At 34.0% G+C, this 25,403-nt stretch overlaps 1 protein-coding gene across 2 annotated transcripts in view; it reads right to left on the reverse strand.

The window, feature by feature from the left end:
- LOC138701964 (anoctamin-5-like) overlaps positions 1–25,403 on the reverse strand; it is a 73,353-nt gene that overhangs the window by 36,244 nt on the left and 11,706 nt on the right. Inside the window, exons 5-9 of one of the 2 annotated variants that reach the window (XM_069829368.1) lie at positions 21,263–21,334; positions 15,435–15,595; positions 10,574–10,742; positions 8,107–8,339; positions 1,008–1,168 (exon numbers count right to left, since the gene is read on the reverse strand). In XM_069829368.1, the coding sequence (XP_069685469.1) occupies positions 1,008–1,168; positions 8,107–8,339; positions 10,574–10,742; positions 15,435–15,595; positions 21,263–21,334 (796 nt within the window). The remainder of the gene's footprint in view (positions 1–1,007; positions 1,169–8,106; positions 8,340–10,573; positions 10,743–15,434; positions 15,596–21,262; positions 21,335–25,403) is intronic. The other variant, XM_069829369.1, reaches the window with a different exon arrangement.

Consider the following 25,403-nt stretch of genomic DNA (forward strand, 5'->3'; position numbering starts at 1 on the left):
ACCAGAATGAAGTGCAATAGTCGACACCATGCTCTAACTATCTTTTTTTCTCTGGGGAAGACCCAGTACTCAATTTGATAGGACACTGAGCAGACCCTGGGACCGTTCTAGATGTTTAGATGAAGAATTTTATTCTGGTGGACTCTGAGATTGTTCAGGAAGAGATAGGAGGAAGAGAGTGGAAGAGAGAGGAGGGAGAAAGGGGGAGGGGGAGGGATCCATATACTTAGGCACGGTTTGGCACATTGTGCACCCTTATATGTGATGAATGTCCAAGTCCAACAGGTGGCCTGGGTGGGATTCGTGAATCCGACGCTGAAAGGGCCACCTGGATGGAAGGCCAGCGCTCTAGCACTATAGCCACAGATACGACAAAATAATTCTGCACATAATAACTTATTTCCTTTGGGAAATAATGTTTCCTTTATTATGAACTGTGCTGATTGATTTGTAAGATTATTTTAAATACAAACAAATGTCAAAATAACGACATAAAATTTCACGTTCCATTTGAAGTTTGTACACCACTGTTTTCTTAAACCAACAGGCTGCTTATTCATATACCGGTACACAAACCTTCCTCCTTTCATGCCTAGTGCTTAATGCCCACGTAGGACGTCAAGGTCAGAAAAATGCGCTTGCTTTGACATCACTGGTCTAGAGGTAACAATCAGGACTCATGCTTCAAGTTGAGCTAATTACCTGGTTTGGATTTTTTTTAGATATTCTTAGAAACAAACTTAAGACGAATGTTAGGTGATCCTCTGGCAAACCCTTAGACTGATTTTACTAAATACAATTTCGCTATTACCAATTTCATTGATATTAAATAACCGCACACAAGGTTAATTATGGCTGAGATGCATGCATATATTTGAAAATTTATGAATTCAAAACGAAACATAATCTTAATTAATCATATAAGAAGAAAGACAGTGAAGATTCAAGCTAGGAAAGCTTAGCTTCCAAAACCGTGCGCAAACAAAGGACATGCATAGCATGCTTACCCCAGAAAGACATAAATATGGCAAAGAACACTGTGGTAGGATTGTCGAACAGGTATGTGACTTTGGCATGAAGACACGTCTCCTCCAAATCCCAGTAGTCACAGAAGTAATCGCAAGTTGGACACATTGTGATGTTGAGGTGTGTGTTGCAGATATCCTGACTACATAATAAAACATTCACATCTAAGAACAACAATTTCCAAATTTATTGCAGAAATTAATACAAATTTTTAGAGAATTCTGAACAAGTACACAATATACGTTTCAAATTCAAAATCCATTTTGAATTTCATTAATTTACACAACTTCCAAAAATAATAATAAGAAAAAATATTGCGGTCATCAAATATTTATTAGCAACTAACATAATACAGTACTGTCTTATTATAACAGACTTCAATTTTACGTATTATTTATTAACAATTATTTTTGTTCATTGAGGAGCCCAATCTAGGCTGCCCTCAATTCAGTATCATGTATTGTATTTATATTTTATTTAGAAATGATCTGTATAGCGCTAAATGCGCTGATCGATCAATAAATTATTAAAAAAAAATTACGTACATATTTTAAATCTTCCATTAAAATTCCATACATTATAATGCAAAAATGTTTAACCCTTAACCCGAAATACAAGTCTGTCAGGCCAGTATAGTATTCTGTTTCTTGACTATTTGCAACGCTGGTTAATATTACAGTAGAACCTCTATTATCCATGGTAATCAAGTGGATGGACTGGACGGTTAATCGAAAAAATCGCATAATCCGTATCATAAAATATTTTCGTAAATTAAGTGCATGACAGTTTCATAATTTTCATCGTGGTCTTGTGTTTAACCCTAGAGCATATATAAATAGGTCGGCCTTATACGCTTTGAGGTTAACAACTTTTGTCAGGTTTACTACGCTGCCATCTAGTTGTTACATGAGGAGTCACGTCATAATTCCCATTTGAATTGCATTAGCAACTGTACTGCCACCTCGTGTTCGTTTATGGTGGACGGGTGGCGATCCTGGCAGTTGTTCTCTTCGAAGTGCTGCCGATTTTAACATAGCGATGAGTTATCTGTTACATATATGATCTAGAGTTTAACATGCTAGTGAATCAGAAGTTTATCGGTAATAATTTAAGTCTGGTTGTCAACAATGGTTTTATAAGGGCCAAGTAAATTCCTTGCGTTAATTCTTTGTGGAAAGATAGGAATAGCAGAGGTTTCTTGTTGTAGATTTACAGATTTTATACACTTCACTGTACCTACACCAATTTCACATTTCTGATAATCCTACTTGTCTGTGGTGTAATAATCATGATGAAGATCTGGAACACATTCTTCTATACTGTTCATCCATAAACCACAAAAGAAGTCAATTAAAATCATCAGTACCAGTTGCAGAAGACACAGCCCTGCAGTATATATTGACTACACCCCAACTCTGGCTACTAGCAACAGGCATCTATAATGAACACCGATCGAAATACCCCTCATTTCTCGTGAAAAACAACAACTGAATAGACTACAGTGGACTATAGTGGACTTTATGTTGTCAGCAATCAGCTGGATACATTAAGAAGATTGATTGATTGATTGATTGATTGATTGATACACTTCATTATTGTTTTTAATTAAATCGCGCACATTTGTAATGCCAATGTCATATTCTGATGCGAGAGGAGCCGTGATTTCTCTTTTCCCAAGCTGATCAATTATTTATTTGTATTTTTATTTTGATAGCCTACTTAGTAAAACACTTTTGACATCCGTGGAAGATATTTTGGATAGAAATTATGAAGTACGAGCACTCGAACAGTAGAACAAGGACTGAATGCTGCATGGGTTTGCTCTAAATTTTGCGGAATTTTTGGGACCACTTTTTTGAAAGCAGGTAGTGATTATTTTACAATTTGGAAAAAACACCTTCAAGTAGGCCTACCGGTAATTGTTCCTATTGCTGGCAGTACACTTGTAATATGTAAGGATAAAGGCTTATAATAATAGACTCTAGAAAAGAATAAGTACTAATATAAGGTAGCCTATAGCACTGGTGAAATCATTGCAATAAGTGAAAGTCTCAGGAATCTTCTATGCCACATCAATAAATTTAGGAATGCAGTTACATTGTCAGACTCCAAAGCAGCTATTCTATCAATAGTCTCTAAACACATACCTTCATCTCAAACAGCAGAAATAACTAAAATGCTCTCTCAATTAATATCACTCAATAAAAGAATTGTATTCCAATGGATACCATCCCATTGTGGAATCCTGGGAAACGAGAATGCAGATGCTTTAGCAAAGAAGGGCAGCACTGCTACTTACAGACCTGTTACTAAATCTACGTATTACTCTGTGAAAAGATTTATTAAATCTACATACTTAGACTTCAATAAACAAAATTTGATAACACAATCCCAAGGGAAAAAATGGAACTCTCTGCATCAAAATCCACAGTTAATTCCCGATTTACCAGAAAATCGTCTGTAGCTGCATTTAGATTGGCAACAGGCCATGATTGTTTGGCCAAAGACCTGCATAGAATTGGAATATATCAGTCCCCTAACTGCTCATTGTGCAACTCAAACCAAGAAATAGATTCGGAACACCTCAAAATCTGTGCTTCAGTGGCTGGTCATGATAATATCTTTGAAAAATATAGGAGTGCAAGGGTCAAATGACTTTATTGTCAAACACCTGGCATTAGAAAACAACAACAACAACTTTTTTCCGCAGCAAAGAAAGAATAGTGAGAGAGAAAGACAGTCGGATAATCTGCCGATCGGTTAATAGGGTGACAGATAATCGGGGTTCTACTGTATATCTTGTCCTTTGAGCTATGTTTTCTTTAGTCCTCCTTTAGGTGTGCCGTAGTGTGGTTGTCATCTAAATCTGTTCAGTGCATTGTTGTCACAGTTTCTTATTACAGTATGTAATGTCTGCTATATCTACCGGTTCATTATTACAAGAGACAGCCACAATCTGAAAAAAAAAAAAAAATTTGCCACACATGAAATTTATTTCGGCAAAATATGAATTAAAGATTATTTCACTGCTAAAATTTACAGGTTAGGATTGCGCTAATAGAAGATTAGAGTACAACAATGACAAATAATTTCAAACATGACCAACTCTTATTGCTTGCAATGAACACGTTGCCAAAAAATATCTGATGATCCTCATGATCATATCAGACAATAATCATATAAAAATCACTATTTTTCTCCAGAGACAATGACTGAAATAAGTACAATTTAACCACACGCAATTTTAATCTTTCAGTGTAGGCAGAACGTGATGTAAATTTGCTTACAATTGATAGTTTGCCAAAAAAATATTTGATGACCATCGAAAATCGTATCACAAAATAATAGCATAAAAATCACAATTTTTCATCAGAGGCAATGATAACTATGTGCAATTTGAATCTTCCAGTGTAAGCAGAATATGACGTAATTTTTGTACCGAAATCATACAATGTTTTTAAACTCTTTGTTCATGACACTTTCAAGAAGACAAACTCCTCAACAACTTGCATTCGTTTATGGGGGTGTAGCAGATGAGACAAAATTTACATTGATTGGTATTTTGGTCAAACTCTTAATATTTTGAACTAAATAAGACCTCATTTTTTCTATAAAATAACTAAATATTAATTAATTTGATTTGAAACAGTATTATTTTTTACATTAAATGTTCTGTAATTTCTGTAACAGATGTTAGTGGATATGTAACATGTATGACAAGTAACAAAAAATAAAGAAGGAAAAAAACGTAATTTATAAGAAAATTATATATAAAAATGGCTGCAATCTGTATTTTTACAACATTACACTATTTTATCTTTATTCTTAGCGCAACTTAGTAAAATGTACTTGACTAAATAAATATGTATTTCTCTGTTTTAACTTCGTAGTATAAAACCTATAAACGTTTCACTATTTGAATCTTTAGAAAATTCTATACAATTTTCCTCTATTTGAATCTTAAGAAAATTCTTTGTATTTTACTTCATAAACTTCTCATTAATAAGCGAAAAAGGATCGATAAAATTAGTAATGTTAATTGTATTAGACTTGTAGTTGGCGTACTATATACATAAATATTTACATATTTATGACGAACTATATACAACACATACAAGAAACGTTAGCTTCATTATAAGTCAATATATCATCCAATAAATTTACTCAGGTTTTATTTAATAAATACTGACACCATGTTTTAAATCCCCATCCTCTATAAGAAAAGATATGGAAGAAGGAACCAAAATGCAGGTTGGTGAACGACATCAATTTAATTGAAGTTATTGTATAAATTGTATGTTAGATTTAAATAGGAATTATGAAATTAGTTTTGATAGATAATTTCAGATATTTTTTTTTAAACATTAATGAAATATATTTAAAGACCGTCTTTCAACAGCCAATGTTTCTCTTTTTACTTGCAAAAATTACTCTAAATACTGTCATGTAGGACTAGAAACAAATCATAATGTGAAGGTTTACAGTAATTTATAATTAATTAATAGTAAGGTTTACTAAATGGCTTTCAAATTATATTTTAATACAGCAAAACCTCATTAAACCGGATATTGTTTAATATGGACATGTGTACTGAAGAAGTAAGAAATTAAAAAAAAAATTATGTTTTATTTAACGATGCTCGCAACTGCCGAGGTTATATCACCATCGCCGGTGTGCCAGAATTTTGTCCCACAGGAGTTCTTTTACATGCCAGTAAATATACTGACATGAGCCTGTCTCATTTAAGCACACTTATAAATGCCATCGACCTGAGGCAGGAATCGAACCCGCAACTTCGGACAGAGAAGGTCAGCACTCTACCGACTGCGCCACCCAGTCTGGCAAGAAAAAGTAAGATCTGATACAGAAGGTTCTGAAACAAATTATTGTATTCACGCTGAAAGGCTGAAGTTTCTACAGTTATATTTTCATCTTACAATGTTTGGTGACGTATATACGTCCATTGATGTGACATATTAATGAATTTAAATACTATTATAGTCACAATCATGCCATGGTATGAAAGAAAAATTTCACAACCTCGAGCGGGAACTCGATAGCTCAGTGGTAGAGCGCCTGACCTGAGTACAGGAAGTCGCAGGTTCGATTTCCGATCGAGGTTGTGAAATTTTTCTTTCATACCATGGCATGATTGTGACTATAATAGTATTTAAATTCATTCTACAGTTATTTCTAGGAAAGAGCAGTAAATAACTTCCATCCCCTCCATTGCTTTCTACTTGCCACCCAATTGAACAATCGTAGTTTACTCTACAAGAATGTTCAGTTGAACACTATGTAATATAAAGTGTGGTCAGAAACTTTCAATTTTGTGGCTGTAGTGAACAACACAGCGTCCTTTACATTATCAACACATGAAAGAAATTTTGTATTACAGCTGTGTTGAACTTCGGAGCAAAGAAATTAAAATCAAAGGCTATCATGAATTTCTGATTGGAACTGGTGAGCGATTCTCGCAGTAAGAGAGACTGAGGACTGGCTTGCAAATAAAGAACGTGATTCCGGCTATCACATAATGAAAATGAAGAAGAAATTGTGGCTAGTATGAACAAGGAAATGAGGATACTTTATCAGACTCCCAAAAACGAAGATAAATGAGGTTAAACAACACTTGAATTATGTTGTCGAGTTTATTCAACAAAGTGGCAATAATGAAATTCCTGCATAATACTACCATAAGAAATACTGCTTAAACTTACATTAAAGAAGATGTTAGACAAATTGCAAAAGACAATAGACTGTTATTTTTCAAACAAAGAAAGAAAATTACTTCTTGTGATATCATCTAAACAGATAATGCACTTCAATATGCTGTTACAGTATACCATAATTGTTTTTGTTCAGGATATTGCCTGTTTCTCTATTTCTGTTAATTCAGACTTAGTTAATCTGGACAATGTTCAGCCCCAATTGGTCTGGATTAACGGGATCTTACTGTATTTTTAAAAGATGCACGTCCAATATTTGATATGAATATAGTGTAATGACACCCAAAAATAGTTTTATCTGAAGTTCATGAAATACATGAAGCTACAACATTTTTGTGTACCAGCAGCACTGATGATTAGATTATACTTATTTTCTTCAATATTGGAATATTTCTTACAATAATTTAGTAAAAGATTGACGTGAAGCTTTGAAGATTACGGGTATTTTTTTTTATTTTTATTAATTATTACGATCAGTATGTATATACTGGGTGTTCAGTTCAAAGTGTGTCATGGCTCTCTGTATGCCGTCATGTGGCTAGTCGAGGAGCCTAGAGAATTCAATCTTCCTACACTTCCGCAGAGGCATATTACCCATGTGCCAGAGAAGTTGCCTATCAAGTACGGCATTCATTCTGAAGAATACTTACCGATACGTACGGTAACGCCTGTAGTGGCAGGAATGTGAACTGTTTGGAAACACGTACTGAGGTGAGTTTTTTTCTTACTGTCGGGATATGGGGAGAGGGTTAAGACGATTACTTACGAGTTTGTTGACATTAACTTCAATGGTCAACATGGACACGGAGCATTTGATTTGTATTGTAGAATGTTGCCGTACGCAACCGATGATAACAAATACCCTGCGTATGACTTGCCCGCGCAAAACACAGTTCGAAAGAGGTTATGGTAGCACACAGACCGTACAGACTACCATCTATTGCTATGACGTTCAAGTTATACCGTACATGTTCTCAAGTTCAGATTGAATGCCTTGATTAATAGGCAACTTCTCTAACATAAAATCTGAAACTCGCTTCAAATCGCTGACTCACAACAGTGACGTCATGATATACTTTGAAATGAACACCCAGTATATCTGACAGCATAACATTTTCTGACGTTTCTGAAACAATCAATACAGTTAACACAACATATTACATGGGCTAATTTCAATTATTTACTGATCACAAATATTTATTTCCTCTCTTCCCCAACATTGTGAATTTTTCATCTAGCTTTTTGCGTATTGCTTTCTCCGCCCCTCCCCCCTTTTACCTTCAAATTTCAATCTGAGAAATGTGGGCTTTAAATTATAATTTTACATAGTTCAGCTTAACGTTTTCCATACCTGGGCTGATCAGTGTGAAGTGTCAAGCAACTGTAAATGAAGCAGATGACTCCGACAATTGAAGGAGGCAGGAGTATGTGTGTGTAGAATCCAAGCCACGCAAAATAGAGACCTATCTTCACTCCAAAATATTCCTTTACATAATCAAGCGGTTGGTATCTGTACCACTTCTTCACTGCTGCCCACTCACTGTACAGTTTATTTCGCATACTGCCTGGCACTCTCAATTCTCCCTGTTCGAAAGAAAGAAAACTATATAAACGAAAGAAATACAAAGTTTCCACGTAGTGGTAGTAGTAGCACAGTATAAGTAGCCTATTCATACAGTAATACAGGCAGAGAGAGAACCGTTTGCTTATGGGGGCAAAGTAAACCCATAGGATCCCCATAAAACGGGGTTATGGGGGACATCATTTACCTCCTCTCCCCGTTACAGCTTGACCGTGGTACAGTATATTGAAATATAACCATTTAATGAAGGTATTTTCTGGGGGCATGTTTCTTACACTGTTACATCCATATCCGCGATGTTTTGGACCGAGTTGTATAGGGTAGTAGGTCTACTACAAATTATAATAGGGCATAACTTAAAACAATCTCCCTCTTTTTCTCTCTCGTACAGGAACACATGCATACATCAATAAAACTACGTAACAGTGCTAACAGAAACTTTTTTATATGAAGCTTACCTTCCTGAAGATATCAAATATATATGAAATATAAACTCTAATTATTTTATTTAATCTCGTCTTTAAGTTTACACAATATACCGGGATCACTTTTCTTTTTTTCTGCATTATTGTGCAGTATGTTATTCATACATCTTCAAGTGTCGGCCTGAACATCTGCAGACTTCTAACACTTGAGTACAGGCTATTGCAAAAGAAACATTACAGTGCTTCCATTCCTCAAATGAGGTATAGGAATTCTTAAACATTCAGAAATTTAAAATGAATATTACAGTCCAGACACATGGTCTGAAGACATTAATTCGTCAATTTAAGCACAGAAAATTAATCATAAACAAAAGAAAGAAAGATCTTTTGAATTGAATATTTTCTAACGTTAATAGAAAAAAGAGAGTTCAGATAAGTTTGAGAGGGCGGTGCCCCCCCCCCCATGCCCCTTTATAACTCCGCCTATGTACAGTAAGGGAATTGTGTGTTAATAGGGCTATGACAACATGTTAGCTTAGCATCACTAGCGTGACTGGTGGTGAATAACTGTAACTACATGCTCATCATATCTATTAACTTGGAAAAATAAATAAACACATCACAAAATATGTAATATTAAATACAACAATGCACATGTCTGACATCTTAACTTTAAATAAATTTAACTTGAGAACTGGCACTCTGGATCTACAATCCCCAGGAGATGATCACTGTGACTGTAACAGCCCTTGGGCCTTATACTTGTTTCGATGATGACGATTATTATATATATATATATAATAAGTGAGGCCTGGACAGCTCATAGTATTGATATACAGTGATTAACTGCAGCAGAACTGAAAGATATGAAGTGTACATTAGGAGACACAAAAATGGATGAGAAATTGCAACATTATGAAGGAACTAAAGATTAAACCAATCGTAGATTACCTACAAAATGACACCAAAATTGGAAATCACATGTAAACAGAATGCTTTGATCTAGAATTTGATGCCAAATGTTGAATTATCGTCCTGTGGGCAAGATATCCTTGGCAAAACATTGGCAAAAGACCGTAACGGGCCACTAGGCCCAATACATGGAAGGATGACGATAATGTTATATACTAATGGTGGGTACTTGGCTTGTTCGTCATTCACTCATATGAAGCCAGTTGTGTAGACGAATTTACAGACAGAGTCATTTCCCAGGCTGTGCCATAGGAGGCTGGTCTAGGCTACACCCGCAATGAGACGAAATGATGGAGATTTGTTGGGATGCCACAACTCCTGGAGAAAACCTCTTTGTTACCTGGATCATGGGCTTGCCCAACACAAGTTATAAATCAGGGGTATGCCTGGATCCAGAGGACTGTAAGTCCAAGGCTCTAGTCATTAGACCATCGTAATAGCTTAGGTGTAAGACCTAATTAAGAAATATGTCATGAGCTTCAGTTACTGTGGTTAATAATTTAACAGTACTACAAATTAATCGGCACAAATTAAAAAAGGTCGAATATATAGTAAAGGAAAGAAAACAAGCTGAAATTTTATACCCATAAAATTATGGCATTTCCAGTTTTGATATGGCTCGAAGACTTAGTTACTAATCTAACGGAACAAAAAAAGCTGGAAACGAAAATTAAATAAATTGTTAGATAGAGAATAAAAGATTGAATTGCTAAGCTGATGGTTCATTAAAAATCGGAAGAACTATGTAACAATGAAAAACTAAAACTAAGATGACGTGAGTGACTGTAATAAGAATGACACGAGCTGTATAGATCACACTTTGACGAGGAATTACTTACATCATGTAGAGGATAAGCTGCAGTGTACACCCACTCATTGATGAGTCGTTCAATACCAAATGCGAAGTCGTCATTTTGATCTTCTGAGAACCTCTGCCTATCCAAGATGAACTGTACAATGCGAGAATGTATAGCCGGTGTGAAGAAACCCTCGGAATGTATGTCAAATCTGGTAAAAAAAAAAAAAACAAACCAAAGACTAATAAATTTACAAATGTAATCTTCATCTTACGATGTTTGGTGACGTATACACGTCCGTTGATGTGACATATTAATGAATTTGAATATTATTATAGTCACAATCATGCCATGGTATGAAAGAAAAATTTTACAACCTCGAGCGGGAATCGAACCTGCGACTTCCTGTTCTCCAGTCAGGTGCTCTACCACTGAGCTATCGAGTGAAGATTACATTTGTAAAAGTTTCTTTCAACCCATAAGCAGTGCTGACTAGATCAGATGCTATGGACAATACTCTATAACAGAGTCGCCAGTATGAAAGGATAATTCCAAGCCTTTGGCGTGAGATGAACTCGATAGCTCAGTGGTAGAGCGCCTGACCGGAAAACAGGAAGTCGCAGGTTCGATTCCCGCTCGAGGTTGTGAAATTTTTCTTTCATACCATGGCATGATTGTGACTATAATAGTATTCAAATTCACTAATAAATTTAAAAATATTAAAATAAATGACTTAAATTAATTTTAATAATTTTACATTTTATGACAAATTTTCGTATTTCAAGTCATATGAATGTATAAAATGAATAGTTTTCACTTTATGGCTTATATTTCGTAATATCAGCAGTATTTTGTACACTGTGTATCGCAATTAGTAAACATCTTCAAAGATTTATTTTGACAAAACTATGGTATATGAATACAAGAATGAGATTTGCTGTACACTCCTCTAGACGCACTCTTTAACATTCAGTAACACTTCACTTTTATCACCCTTTAAAATCCATTGCCCTTGGAATGATTTAAACCCACTGAGCTTAGATTCAATAACTAGCATGTATCTGCTAGAACACTGAAAATGATTGTTTTATAATAACTATGTACCACATGTGTACACAACAATCATTTTCTATTCAACAATCATTTTCTCTCAATAACTGATAGCCTAAACATCCCACAGAATAATAATAATAATAATAATAATAATAATAATAATAATAATAATAATAATAATAATAATAATAATAATGCCATCGATTGTTTGAAAATATCTATTCCTGTAACTTTCCCAAATATTCAAATTTTTCCAACAAATTCACGAGAAATAATTAGGCCTACAATTCTAAAGCAATTAAAGTCTAAAAATTCCTTGGGATATGATGAAATTACTAGTAAAATATTAAAAGCCGGTTCACAAATAATAGCCAAGCCCCTGTCTTATTTATGTAACTTTTCAATGTTTAATGGTGTATTTCCAGAGCGACTGAAATATTCAGTTGTTATTCCTTTATTCAAGAAAGGGGACAGAACCTCGCCCGAAAACTACAGGCCCATATCCCTTCTACCAGTCTTCTCAAAGGTCTTCGAAAAAGTTATATATGAGAGAGTATATCATCATCTTGATAGATACAACATTCTCATTCCGGAACAATTTGGATTCAGAAAGAATAAATCAACTGAGCAAGCGACATTTAATTTAACTAATAAAATTCTGGAAGCTATTAATAAAAAATTACAAGTAGGAGGGATATTCTGTGATCTCTCCAAAGCTTTTGATTGTATTAACCATAAAATTCTACTACAAAAATTAGAATACTATGGTATTAAAGGCATAGCACATCAGTGGTTTGAGTCATATCTCCTGAACAGAAAACAAAAAGTGGAAATCAATGCATTTAATAACTCCTTTATATCTACTTCAACATAGGGAAATGTTCATACAGGGGTCCCACAAGGATCTATATTAGGGCCTCTTCTTTTTCTAATTTTTATCAATGACCTTGGCCCCATAATAAAAGGAATAGGTTATCCTATACTATTTGGAGATGACACAAGTATCATAATTACAGACAAGAACTTTGCCACATTCAAATATAAAACAGAAACAATTCTCCTTAAAATTTATGACTGGTTTACAACAAATAAACTAGTATTAAACATTAATAAAACTAACATAATTCAATTTAAAGCCACTTCAAATTTAATCTCTGAAACATTGGACACAACTATCAACAATATACCTCTACTAGAAACATCAACAACCAAATTTCTTGGTTTGCATATTAATAATACAATAAATTGGAAAAATCATATCAAAGAAATAACCCCCAAACTTAGCTCAGCATGCTTCGCAATTAGGTTGTTACAACAATTTCTAAACAGCAGTATCTTAAAGACAATATATTTTGCCTATTTTCATTCCATTATGTCCTATGGAATAATATTTTGGGGAAATTCTGTAGATAGTAAAAATATATTCTTATTACAAAAAAGAGCCATTAGAATAATAGTTGGAGCAAAGGCTAGAGAATCATGTAGATTATTTTTAAAAAAATCAATACATATACTCTTTAATAAATTTCCTCTTATGTAATACAGAAAATTTTCCAAATAATTCAGCCATACATAGTATAAATACCCGCAGAAAGAATGATTTTCATACGCCATCATCAAATTTATCATGCTATCAAAGGAGAGTACGTTACATGGCGATAAAAAATGTTCGATAGTCTTCCTAAAGACATTAAGAATCAGCCAAAACCCTGCATTATTTAAGGTAAAACTAAAAAATTACTTAATATCTCACACTTTCTATTCTGTAGATGAATTCTTGACATTTCGCAGTACTGTGTAAATATTTTAATACTATTAAATGGTAAACATATTGCATTGTATAAAATATTATTGTTATTAAGGTATTAATTCTGTATATATTTCATATTCGCATTTTATATGTTAAACGTAAGAATTGGACATGTTCTTTATTCTATGCTATAAAGCAAATGTAAGAATATTATGAAACGAATCCACCCACCCACTCACCCACCCACCCACCCATCCATCCATCCATCATCTATCGATGTCACTACACATAACCCAGATCCCACACAGTCTGCAGCTTTTTTTCTAAATGTCGGGAAAATAAAATCTCATATATTCCCTTCTAAAAGTGACCACGTGAGCAACTTAACATTCTTGTATTTGCACATCCACTATACTTATCCTCTGCACCTGCACTATTTCTAAACGTGTAGATCATTCTGTCAAATAGGTGATTCCATTACGAATGGAACTGTCCATGAATCTAAACCTGATAAATGATTGCATTGTGTTTTCAAATGTGTAACTCTGTAAAATTGCTTCTTCCAGATAACCAACTCATCCATTGCTAAGCAAGACAACAGGATCAACAGTTCAATATAATCTCCTGGTGGAATGCGGGAATAATAATGTGCTTATTGTCCATACTCGCTACATTCTGTTTCCCTTGGGTTGTAACTTGTAGCATTTGCCAAAATAAAGAAAATTAAGAACGGGAATAGTAAAAAAATTCATAGTCTGGGAATATTCCCAAAAATCATGTGGGAAAATTTCCGCATAAATTTCTTTCTGCAGGAATATTCCCATAGCCCAACACTAGTGAAAATGTCTTTCATTACTTTCTATACACATGTTGCAGCAATATGAAGTTCTGCAGTACTGGGTACATGAGGTCGGGAAAACTCAACAAACTAACTGCCATACAGGAATCTCGCAGCTCGGTAAGACTGCCAGACCAAAACACAATGTTTGGGTTCTTCTTATCAGTTACTGCATCACACTCGCACTTAGCTGTATAGGTCTCGCAAGCAGGGAATGCCGATGGAAGGAATGCGAATGAAACAATGCGACAAGGAAGAGCGGGTGACAGGAAAGGTCACGAGATAGCTTGAATGATATTCAAGAGTACAGTTGGAAGAGAAATGACATCGATAGAATCAATCTTGCATTGTGATAGTTACATTACGACTTTAGTTGTTCCATTGCACGTGAATACGTATCTTGTATTGCACAGTATTATTATTTCATTCATAAACATACGTTGCGTGTTTAATTAGCTTCGAATTTTTCTCTTGCTACGTTCTTTATTTCCACAGCGATGTCCTCATTTGTTCATCTTCTTGGAAGAGACAGTACTTCCATCGGCCCACACCTCTCGTCCCCTTGGCGTGCCTACATACACGTCAAAACAGGACAGCAACACCATCATTGCTTTTCGGTAATCGTTTCTTGCGTGAGCTATATCAACTGCATTGAGATATATTTTTAAACATAACAGTAATTAGATATACAGTACAGCAGCGCATTTTCCTCGTTGAAACATAATATCTACTATCTACTGAAGAATAAATCGTACGAATTGTGTTCAAGCAAGTATCGGAGGTGCTTTCTAGAGGCTACACAACTATCGAAAGATTGTGTTCTTACATTATTTAATAAGTGTCGAGAAACAGGTTTCGTTCTCGATAAGAAAAAGCATTATACACGCCAAATACGGTACTGTAACAGAATTTCATACATTGCTACATCATATGTACAGAATGTAGTGGAAGACAATTGAGCAACTGCTCTGAAATACAGGAGGATTCTTTCCATTTCCTTAAATAAATAATTCACTAGTTACGCAAAACAGTTCTGAGAGACGGCCGGCCCCTTAGGTTTGACTCAACCTCTATCAATACCTCTAAAATTTACAAAATGAAGTTTTTCGAAAGTAACCTGAAACAAACTACTCTAAGATACATCCAACAATATATATAGACAGAAAAAAGGCAAGAACGACAGAAACAAGGGCAATAACAAAAAGAGAATGATTTACATAACAATGATCTAGTTATCATAAGTTATTGCTGCAAAAACGTACAAATATTCCTTGTCTCTACTATATACTGCAGTGAAGCGGTGACCCTTGGCTGGAAATACTTTAGTGTCGACATAGAAGTTTGCCAGGAGACGATCTGCAAAGGTGTTCACTTCATCAAACAGTGAGTACGTCTTCTCGTGGACATCATGCAGTGCAGGGATCTATCACACACAATCAAACAAATAACTACTTTACCGACTGAATGGCACCCATAAACTAATGTTAAGGGGTTAGCCTTGCTATGCTGAAAAGAAATAAGATTTAAAAATGTCTTTAAAGTAATTTAAACACTTTTAAATTTTGAAATTAATTATTTCAAACTAGACTATACCAGAATATTTGACAATAATTTCATTCTTTTTTAGATTGTTTTTTTCAAAATACCCATCATTTCTCGTGAAAAACAACAACTGAATAGACTACAGTGGACTATAGTGGACTTTATGTTGTCAGCAAACAGCTGGATACATTAAGATTGATTGATTAGATTGTTTTTCGAAAAGTCCTTTTATTGACGTTTTGTCTGACATGTACATTATTATCATGCAGTACATCTCACTTGACGATATGTGTCAGAGGAAGAAGAATTGTTTATACATCTGAAATATGATTAGTGAAATATGTAGCTAATCAGCGATGTATGTAATGCAGGGGAAAAGGAACTGGCCAACCTACTCCATTATTTCCTGGCCTAGTTGCCTCATGAGTGATGCTTTATTGGTGTCACCTATGAGGTTCCAGGCAGTCTTTCGACTGTTGATTAAACATATACAGTACATATGAAGTAAAGAAAGACAAATAATATGTTTTCCGAAGTGATAAAGTGTTAAAAGTTGTGTAATCAAGATGTATGTAGAAGTAAAAAAATAAGAAAAAGTGAAAGAAAGAAAGAAAGAAAGAAAGAAAGAAAGAAAGAAAGAAGGAAAGAAAGAAAGAAAGAAACATACAAACAAACAAAGAACAACAAAAAAAGCCAGATGAATCAGAATAATAATTAGGAAAGACTAAGTGACAAACAATGCAAAAATAAAAAGAGAATATGAAATAAAAAGAAACATGAAAGGTATAACCTTTAGTAACGCATAGAGGTGGTAATAATAATAATAATAATAATAATAATAATAATAATAATAATAATAATAATAAAATAATAATAATAATAATAATAATAATAATAATAATAATAATAATAATAAATGTAATCAGTTTAATATTTTTTCTGCATACGCGAAATTATTTCTTCACTTTGATTCCACGTATTTTTAAAGTTACTGTATCTTACTTTTAAAGTTACTGATTGGTGCTGTAACGTCAACAAATTTTAGAGGTACTGACATCACCAATATTTTTCTATTTTAAGGAGATAGAATGTTTAAAACTTTAAATGATAACCCTTCCTTTTCAGAAAACAAAGCTGAAAGCAATTAGCACAGTTCTATAGAGTGCTTAATTTACATGCATAATATTAATAACAACTGGATCATCATTATTAAACACAAGTAAAAACTCCTTTAGTACTACTAAAAACTAATACAAGATGCATACATGACTTAGAAACTACTTTCTACAGTATTTTAGTATTTGGGACATCTGGCCGAAATCTACGGCTGACAACTAGGATCCAGAATACAAAGCAGAGGTTAAATGAAAAATACAATATGATTGCGGAGAGATTACGAAACAATGATAAATTTAAAAATAACGTACAATTTGATTTCGGAGAAACATGAGATGAAAATACATTGAAGAGTAATGAAATGCAGTGAAGAAAAAAATTACATAGTATTATACAAGTGATTGTGTAAAATGGATAATGAATCTCTCTGTACCATTAGACAAATTTTGTTAATGTCCTCAATAGAAAATTTAAGAGAAAGGAGAATGGTTTCGGTTAACTTAAATGAAGTTCCCCTAGCGCCAAAAAGAAGTCCTTTCACTTCCCATGTATTAATATTCATTTTGTATCTCTCACTGAAGTGAGGAATACATGGGTTGTAAATAGACTTCTTTTCATCGTTAACATTATTGGCTTGTTGATCATCCTTCTCAAAACGGACAGTGGGGTCAAGAATGAGGCTTCTTTGATTCCGGCGATCGATGGCTATAATGTCTGCTCTTCTCGTAGACCCATTCTCAGCCAAGCAGTGCACTTCTTTGTAAACCTCCCACTTTGCCTTCCGAAGAGTGGTTGCAATGGAGCTTCTCACTTTATGGTGGCGATTGTTCCTCAGTAGTTCTTTTAACACTAAACAATGTGTTAAAAATTGGCTATTATATGATAGTGTGCTAAACATACTTTTAACACTGATTGTCAACTGTTTAAGCCAAATGTCAATTGTTTCCCACTAGATGTCACACAACAGCAACCTGATTAATAATAAATAATGTGATACAATTTCACTGCTAAACATACTTTTAACACTGATTGTCAACTGTTTAAGCCAAATTTCAATTGTTTCCCAATAGATGTCACACAATAATATGTGATAAAATTTCACTATTACAAAGAGGGGGAATACAGCAGTGGAAAAGTCTGAGGAATTGTCTCCATATCAATACAGATGAACACTGTCTAAAAGAATAGTGTATGACACACACATTAAAAATGATTTTATTTCTGATCACTGATTTTATTTTATTCGTAGATATCCTTTACTTCACATGTGGATTAATTTCGTAAATATTCTTACTCACAAAATATAATGTAATTTTTAATACTTTTATCATAAATAAATATCTTCAATCTTTGTTTTAAAATTAAGAGATTGCTACAAGACTTACATCTATATGTAATAGGAGATAGAAACCAACTTCTTACCACAAAATAACATGAGGCAATATAATTTTATTAAGTGATCGAATTAAAAATTCCAGGAGTTAAGAGCACAGCAGGTGACAGTATGGAATGATAAAAGAAACTTTGCAATGAAGACCATCTATTCTAAAAATCCAGGAACTTATTTCCTAAGAACTTCACTTTGAGATTTAATACTTCTTGCTATTTCCGTTTGATTCTACTGTTTCTAAGACACAATGAACAAAAGTAAAATGTAATGTTAATTCGTAGACACGAAAAAGATGTAAGAAACTACTCGAGTTCTAATTGGGATAAATTTTACAAAGCTGTACTACGATTAAATTCGTTCCATATACCAAAGAAATGCATTTTTTAAGCAGAAAAGAATTATAAACAGCAAAAATGAAATGTTCCATAAGCAAGCAAGCAAATAAGCATACATACAGAAACAAAAGCAAAGAAAGAGAGAGAGAGAAAAAAAAAAGAACATAGCGATATCTTGCACAGACAATGGCAATACAATTTTAAATTAACCTGCTACTGTAAACTAGGTACAAGAGACGAGGCTCTAGGCTAAAATTACAGGTTTCACAACGCACAGAATGGAACTTTTGAAGATAATACCATATTCTATTGATTTTGAGAAAGCTTTATTATTCAGAATGATATGAATTTAATTTATATTTTATTAATTTTTTAATTGTTATTTTACGATGCTTTTCCAACTGCTATGGTTATCTAGCATCTGAGTGAGATGAAGGTGATAATGCCGGCAAAATGAGTCCAGGGTCCAGAGCTGAGTTACCCAGCATATGCTCTTATTGGGTTGAGAGAAAACCCCGGAAAAAACCTCAACCAGGTAACTTGTCCCAACCAGGATTTGAATCTGGGCTCGTGCATTTCACAGTTAAGCATGCTAATTGTTACTCACAGCGGTGGACTGTGAATTTTATTATAATTCTTAATAAAGGACGAATGTTTTTCAGTCACAATATGGTTAGTCTGTACATTAAGTCGGTCAATTGGTCCCCTTGGGTAAATACTCAAATTTCAACTATCAAAATATAAAATTGTTTATGCTCTCAACCCCTCTTTGGTTAAACGAGCATTGAGTGACTTTTTTTCCTATTGCGGATATGCATCTTCAGCCGTCTTACATGTCATACCAACATAACTTACAAGACATTACGAATGTATCATGCTAGTTTGCAATGTTCCAGCAGGATAGAAATTCGGCCATTTTCATACCTCCGGAAAGTATGTTGAGGTAAGAAAATGGAGTGTTATGACAGGTTAGGTTAGCCTATGGTAGTTTAGGGTTTTGTTATGCCTTGTATAGGCAAATATGTGACAAGTTAGGCTAGGTTAGGTTAGAATTTTAGTGACAAGTTAGGTTAGGTTAGTTTAGGCTTTTATTATGCTTTGCATATACGAAACTGTGAAAGGTTAGGTTAGGATAGCTTAGGCTTTTTATGCGTTGTATAGGCGAATCTGTGATAAGTTAGGTTATTTTGGAATTTTAGTGACAGGTTAGGTTAGGTTAGTTTAGGATTTTATTATCCCCGTGAAGATGAAGGTGAAAGCGATTGAGTGTGGTGCTTTTGAACAGGTGGTTATTTTTTGTTTTCTATGTTGGCAGTTCAAGTGCATCGGTGTCTACTCCAAAATTGGTGGAAGTCACTCAATGCTCGCTTCTCCCCCTCTTTATCAAGCAATGGTCAGTCTTCCAAGTACGTACAGTATTTTGTAATTTATCATTACCATGTTTTGTGTGATCTGTGTTTTATGTTCAGAAATGAATAAATTTTTTGTTTCAAAAGTTCTTACAAAAACCTGAACATCCATCATTGTTTCGATATTGATTCTTAATTAAATTGTTTCTCTGATTTGTCTCAAATTATTAAACTTGAAGATTCAGATTTAGTATTACAATCTTTGGAAATAATATAACAACTGATGGCCAGTCTTTCAGCTATTTGTTGTTAAATAATCAATTATAAAAATGATTCAACCAGAAATAAACCCTGATTGGAACAGAAAAAATTGTGGGTATGTACTTTAGAATTGCAAATTTTTTACTAATATCATTTTCTCTCATCCTGTATTGAAAACATAGTTATGAAATATGAAACTCTCTGTAGAAATTCATTTGTGAGATTATTAAACATCTAAATGACGGAAATTTAGTCACGCAAAAAATGTAATATTCCACAATATACAATAGATACATAGAAAATGTTATTAGCTTTATTTTCGAATATCAAATTTTGCAAAAATGTATATTTTCACATTAAGATCTGCTGAGCACAGACCAGTGACAGATGGAAGTAACCATAAAAATAGAGACTACGAATACCACAGCATCATTTACTATTTGAAACTTCCCCCCCACCCGAAAGTTAAGAAGTTTATGGAAGTTAACTGTGTACTTATCATGCCAACTTCGCGAATAAATTTCCCTAGCACTAAGAAGTTAGATATTCTTTATTGTAGTACAGTATGAGTTCTGGTTTAGAGTTTAATGTCCTTGATTTCCAGTTCCTTCAAATATTTTAAATTAAGAATTTCCTGGACTTTGTGGAATTCCATATTTCCAAGTTGGCAGCATTTGTAGACCTTTTATGATAAGATGGTAAACGAGGTTGATTACAAGCAGAATGTAATTTTTATATGAGGGAGATGGCCTGTAAAGTTTGCCTGGAGTTCTCTCATTCAGGGAAAGGTTCCTTAACGTGCCATGAATCTGTGCTTCTGAACTTCCGACTTCACTTCTTACCCAAAGGGATTCATGCTAATTATTTTCATCGCCCTTGAAACTCTGTCACCTTCTACAGGGTTTCAGCCTATCATCAAATGCTTCATAACAATGCAATATCTATGCTAATGTGAATAATTGTAATGGAGGATTTACTAGAAACATTAATGATGTATTTATTAGCCATCAGCCAATAAATGGGTATGAGAGGCTTAGTGCAGTCTGCTACAAACACACCCTACCACCACTAGAAAACCCACACAAATATTTAGATACCTTCTGAGACAGGTACATTGTAGCATGTAATAGAGGATTCATTTTGTTGTCCTTCTGAACTCTACATAGTTCCTAAAGGTCAAAAGAATACACAAGAGAATTAACAACACAATGATATATGAACACTTAACATGCATACATTATTCAGCAGCAGACATAAAATGGAATTTAAAAAATACATATACAAACACTGACGCAAATGAAATATTGAGACAATTGTTGAAATAAACTATTTTTGCTTCTCATTATACTCGTTCAAGTACCGAATGTTCCATTAAGTCAGTTTACCGAATGGGCTATTTTCCATATAGACACTAAATTTCGGTAAACTGACTTGGGAACACTCTGTATAAAATAGAAAGTATAGTCCCGTCGCTCTAATTTCCGGCAGCCAATCACATTGCAGGTCGGCTACATTTAAACGTGTGTGTCTTGTGATTTGCTGAGGAAGACGTTATTCATTTCTTAAGGCTCAATAAATACTTAATATAATCGCCCGCCATTTTGGCTCTTTCGTTGGCGTTCGCAGAAAGCACACGAGGACGTTATTTGCTGCTCAATAATTTGCTCAATTACAGTGCGTTTGATTTATTATCATAGGAGCTACGACATGATAATGTTTAACGGTGTGGCAAATAGATTCCTCGTATGGTAGCTCGGCAACGAAAGAACTAAAATGGAGGACGATACTACCTACCTAGACTTTATAGAGCCTTCACTTCCTAAGACGTAAGCAAAGAGGAGGAGTCATGCCGGGAATAACAGCGTCGCGACTATAGATACTACGATTTAGAGATTTTCGCGAAATACAAATTTTCGACATCCCTGATACAGAAAAGATGATTTTGAGCATGCAGTCTGTGTACAGCAATAATAATTTCTTTTATATTTTGTTCTCAAGGGAAAAAATGGAACTCTCTGCATCAAAATCCACAGTTAATTCCCGATTTACCACGAAAATCGTCTGTAGCTGCAATTAGATTGGCAACAGGCCATGATTGTTTGGCCAAGCACCTGCATAGAATTGGAATATATCAATCCCTTAACTGCCCATTGTGCAACTCAAACCAAGAATGGATTCGGAACACCTCAAAATCTGTGCTTCAGTGGCTGACCATGACAATATATTTGAAAAATATTGAAGTGCAAGAGGTTAAATGGCTTTACTGTCAAAAACCCGGCATCAGAAAACAACAACATTTTTGTTCATATATTTACTATTTACAATTCAATTTATCTGGGAAAGCTGTACTTGAAATATAGTAATTTTAATAAAACATGGAAATACTTTATTTGAAATCAAACTTCTTTTTAAGTGCTGTTTCTACCACTACAGCCAATCATCATCAGTATTTCAATTCGTTCCCTTTTTGCAAGATTCGCCATGATTAGTCACATGAAAGAACCACTGTTACTGGTATTCAACTGTTTTTGGCTATCTTTAATCTACGATTATTTAATTAATGGTCCCCTTATTCTCTGTAATGATACGTTTATTTATTTTAGAACTCTTCTCACCACAAAGGATAAGGTGTACTTTAAACATATAAATATGATTACAAGTTCAATGAACCACTGATTTTGTTTGAAACTCCTACAAAAATACAGAGCTGCAAATACATTTGTTGTTGTTTTCTAATGCCAGGCATTTGACAATGAAGTCATTTGACCTCTTGCACTCCAATATTTTTCAAAGATATTATCATGACCAGCCACTGAAGCACAGATTTTGAGGTGTTCCGAATCCATTTTTTGGTTTGAGTTGCACAATGGGCAGTTAGGGGACTAATATATTCCAATTCTATGCAGGTGTTTGGCCAAACAATCATGGCCTGTTGCCAATCTAAATGCAGCTACAGACGATTTTCGTGGTAAATCGGGAATTAACTGTGGATTTTGATGCAGAGAGTTCCATTTTTTCCCTTGGGATTGTGTTATTAAATTTTGTTTGTTGAAGTCTAAATATGTAGATTTAATAAATCTTTTCACAGAGTAATACGTAGATTTAGTAACAGGTCTGTAAGTAGCAGTAGATTAGTAGAAATATACCAGTTTTAGAGCAAGATAAGTATTACCAAAAAGTAAAAGAGCTAATGAACTTACTTTCTACTTCATTAGAGCAATTAATCCTTTCAAAGCAGCTAAAGTAATTTGAAATTAAAAAACAGAGGTGGAGGTGAAGAGTTGGAATAGAAAATTCAATCAGCAATGGTTTTAAACTTTCACCTTGAAAGCTAAGTCGACAAACTCTTCCTCAAAATCGTGTTCCCAACACATATAAAATTATTCAAAGTGGAAAGTTTTGAAATGAACAATGTATAGTGTTTCTTCACAAAATTAAAAACAGAATAGTTACAAGCAGTGTTCCATAATTTTTACTCAACCTGTATAACAGTTTAACATATAAGTTTACATCTTAAATTTCGTTTCCCAGTCTATACTAACTTCACCATCTAATTTGTTACAAAAAATCACGAAGGAAAATGCATTCCAATTCTTGAAGTGAAGTGTCATTGTCTGTTTTTGATTTCTAATTAGGAGGTACTAATTTTTTATTACAATTATCATATTTCATGTGTATTATTTCCAGACAAATTGACTCGTAGATAATGAATATGAACAAAATCCCTCCAATAGTATAGAAAAAATTGTTGTACACAGACAGATGGATATACAGCTTGCCCAAAAATACTTTTTGAGCATCAGAGGTGTTGAAAAAGTGTACTTCAGCAAAAAAAAATATCAAAATCGATATTTTACAGCATTATGATACTTACTCTATTGATGAAGTAAAAAATGTATATTCTATTTTAGTTATCAGTAATATTTGATACTGTAAAATAGTGCTGATATAAAAATGTTAATGGCATTATTATCCAATCCTTATACTGTAATTTCTGTGCAAAAGAATTAAACCTATACAGGATGTTAAATGTTAGAAACTTAGTGTGACATGGGACCTCCAACTTAATTTCTCTCCTTAAGGAGATTTTTTTTTCCGTTTTTCTCAGCTGATTCTCAATTTGGTTAGTTTATAAGCAAGCATTGCAACTACTAGTCCATGAAGACTGTAAAACAGCTAATGTCAACATTTGAAGCGTTGCGCCAAATAACAGTCTATATTATAATTTTTGAAAATCGAATTTTTAATGGAATAATGCTCTGTATAGTCTTACACAGCTGTCACAAAAATTGTTTTTCAATATCTGTATCAGAGGCGCTTCTACACGAGTTACAACCATGAATTTCTTGGTTGGAGCAACGGTCTATGTCACTAGTCACTTCTAGCGTATCCAGTTGTTTACATCGTATCAGGAGTTACTGCATAGGAGTTTGTTCTCTTTACGAATACTGAGTATTTGAACTCTGTGTATTAGATTTCGGTTGATTATTACATAAAATGGACGACTGCAAGACAATGTCGATTTCTATGGTAGATATTGACCAGCTTAAAAAAAAAAAAAACGGATCCAGAGTAATTAATATAGTGATCTTCAGTACACAACAGGGAAGACGAAGTCGCAAGTTAGTGCGAAAGATCCTCCAAGTAATGTAAGTTTCTGTCTGTTATTTTTGCAGTATTTTATTAGTTAATTTATACTTTAACTAGTGTTAATTGGTCTATGTTGTGTTTTGCCACTGTAGTTTATCAAGGTATTTCGTTTCAGGAACAGATTTGTGGAAATTCTTATAAAGAGATGTGTTCACAGCTTGCTCTCGATTTCAGAAAGGATCTGTTTAAAATGTATTACTTTCTTACAGTCAGCATTTAAAAACTGTGATTGTTATTGCCTTCATTATTAATAAAATTTATACTTAACAGATAAGCCATCTGTTGGGATGGATACCAGTGGCGTAGCGTCAATGTAAGCTAAAAAGCTCAGCTTCCCCAGTTAATAATTTCATAACAAACCTGCAGTTTATGAACAAAATTATTTATTAATTTTAATACAATTTATATTTACGTGTTAAATATTGTGATGCAGCAGCTCAGGATGATTTGTGATGCAGCAGTAAACATGAAGCCTGCACACACCAGCTTCCAATCCCCTCATTCTTCTGTGTAACCCTACCCGCAGATTTTCCATCTCTTTCTAACAAAACTACCCTGCTCGCAAGAAGCTAGCTTTAACATTGAAAA

Source organism: Periplaneta americana, chromosome 6 (genome assembly GCF_040183065.1).
Source record: "Periplaneta americana isolate PAMFEO1 chromosome 6, P.americana_PAMFEO1_priV1, whole genome shotgun sequence".
Taxonomy (NCBI): domain Eukaryota; kingdom Metazoa; phylum Arthropoda; class Insecta; order Blattodea; family Blattidae; genus Periplaneta; species Periplaneta americana.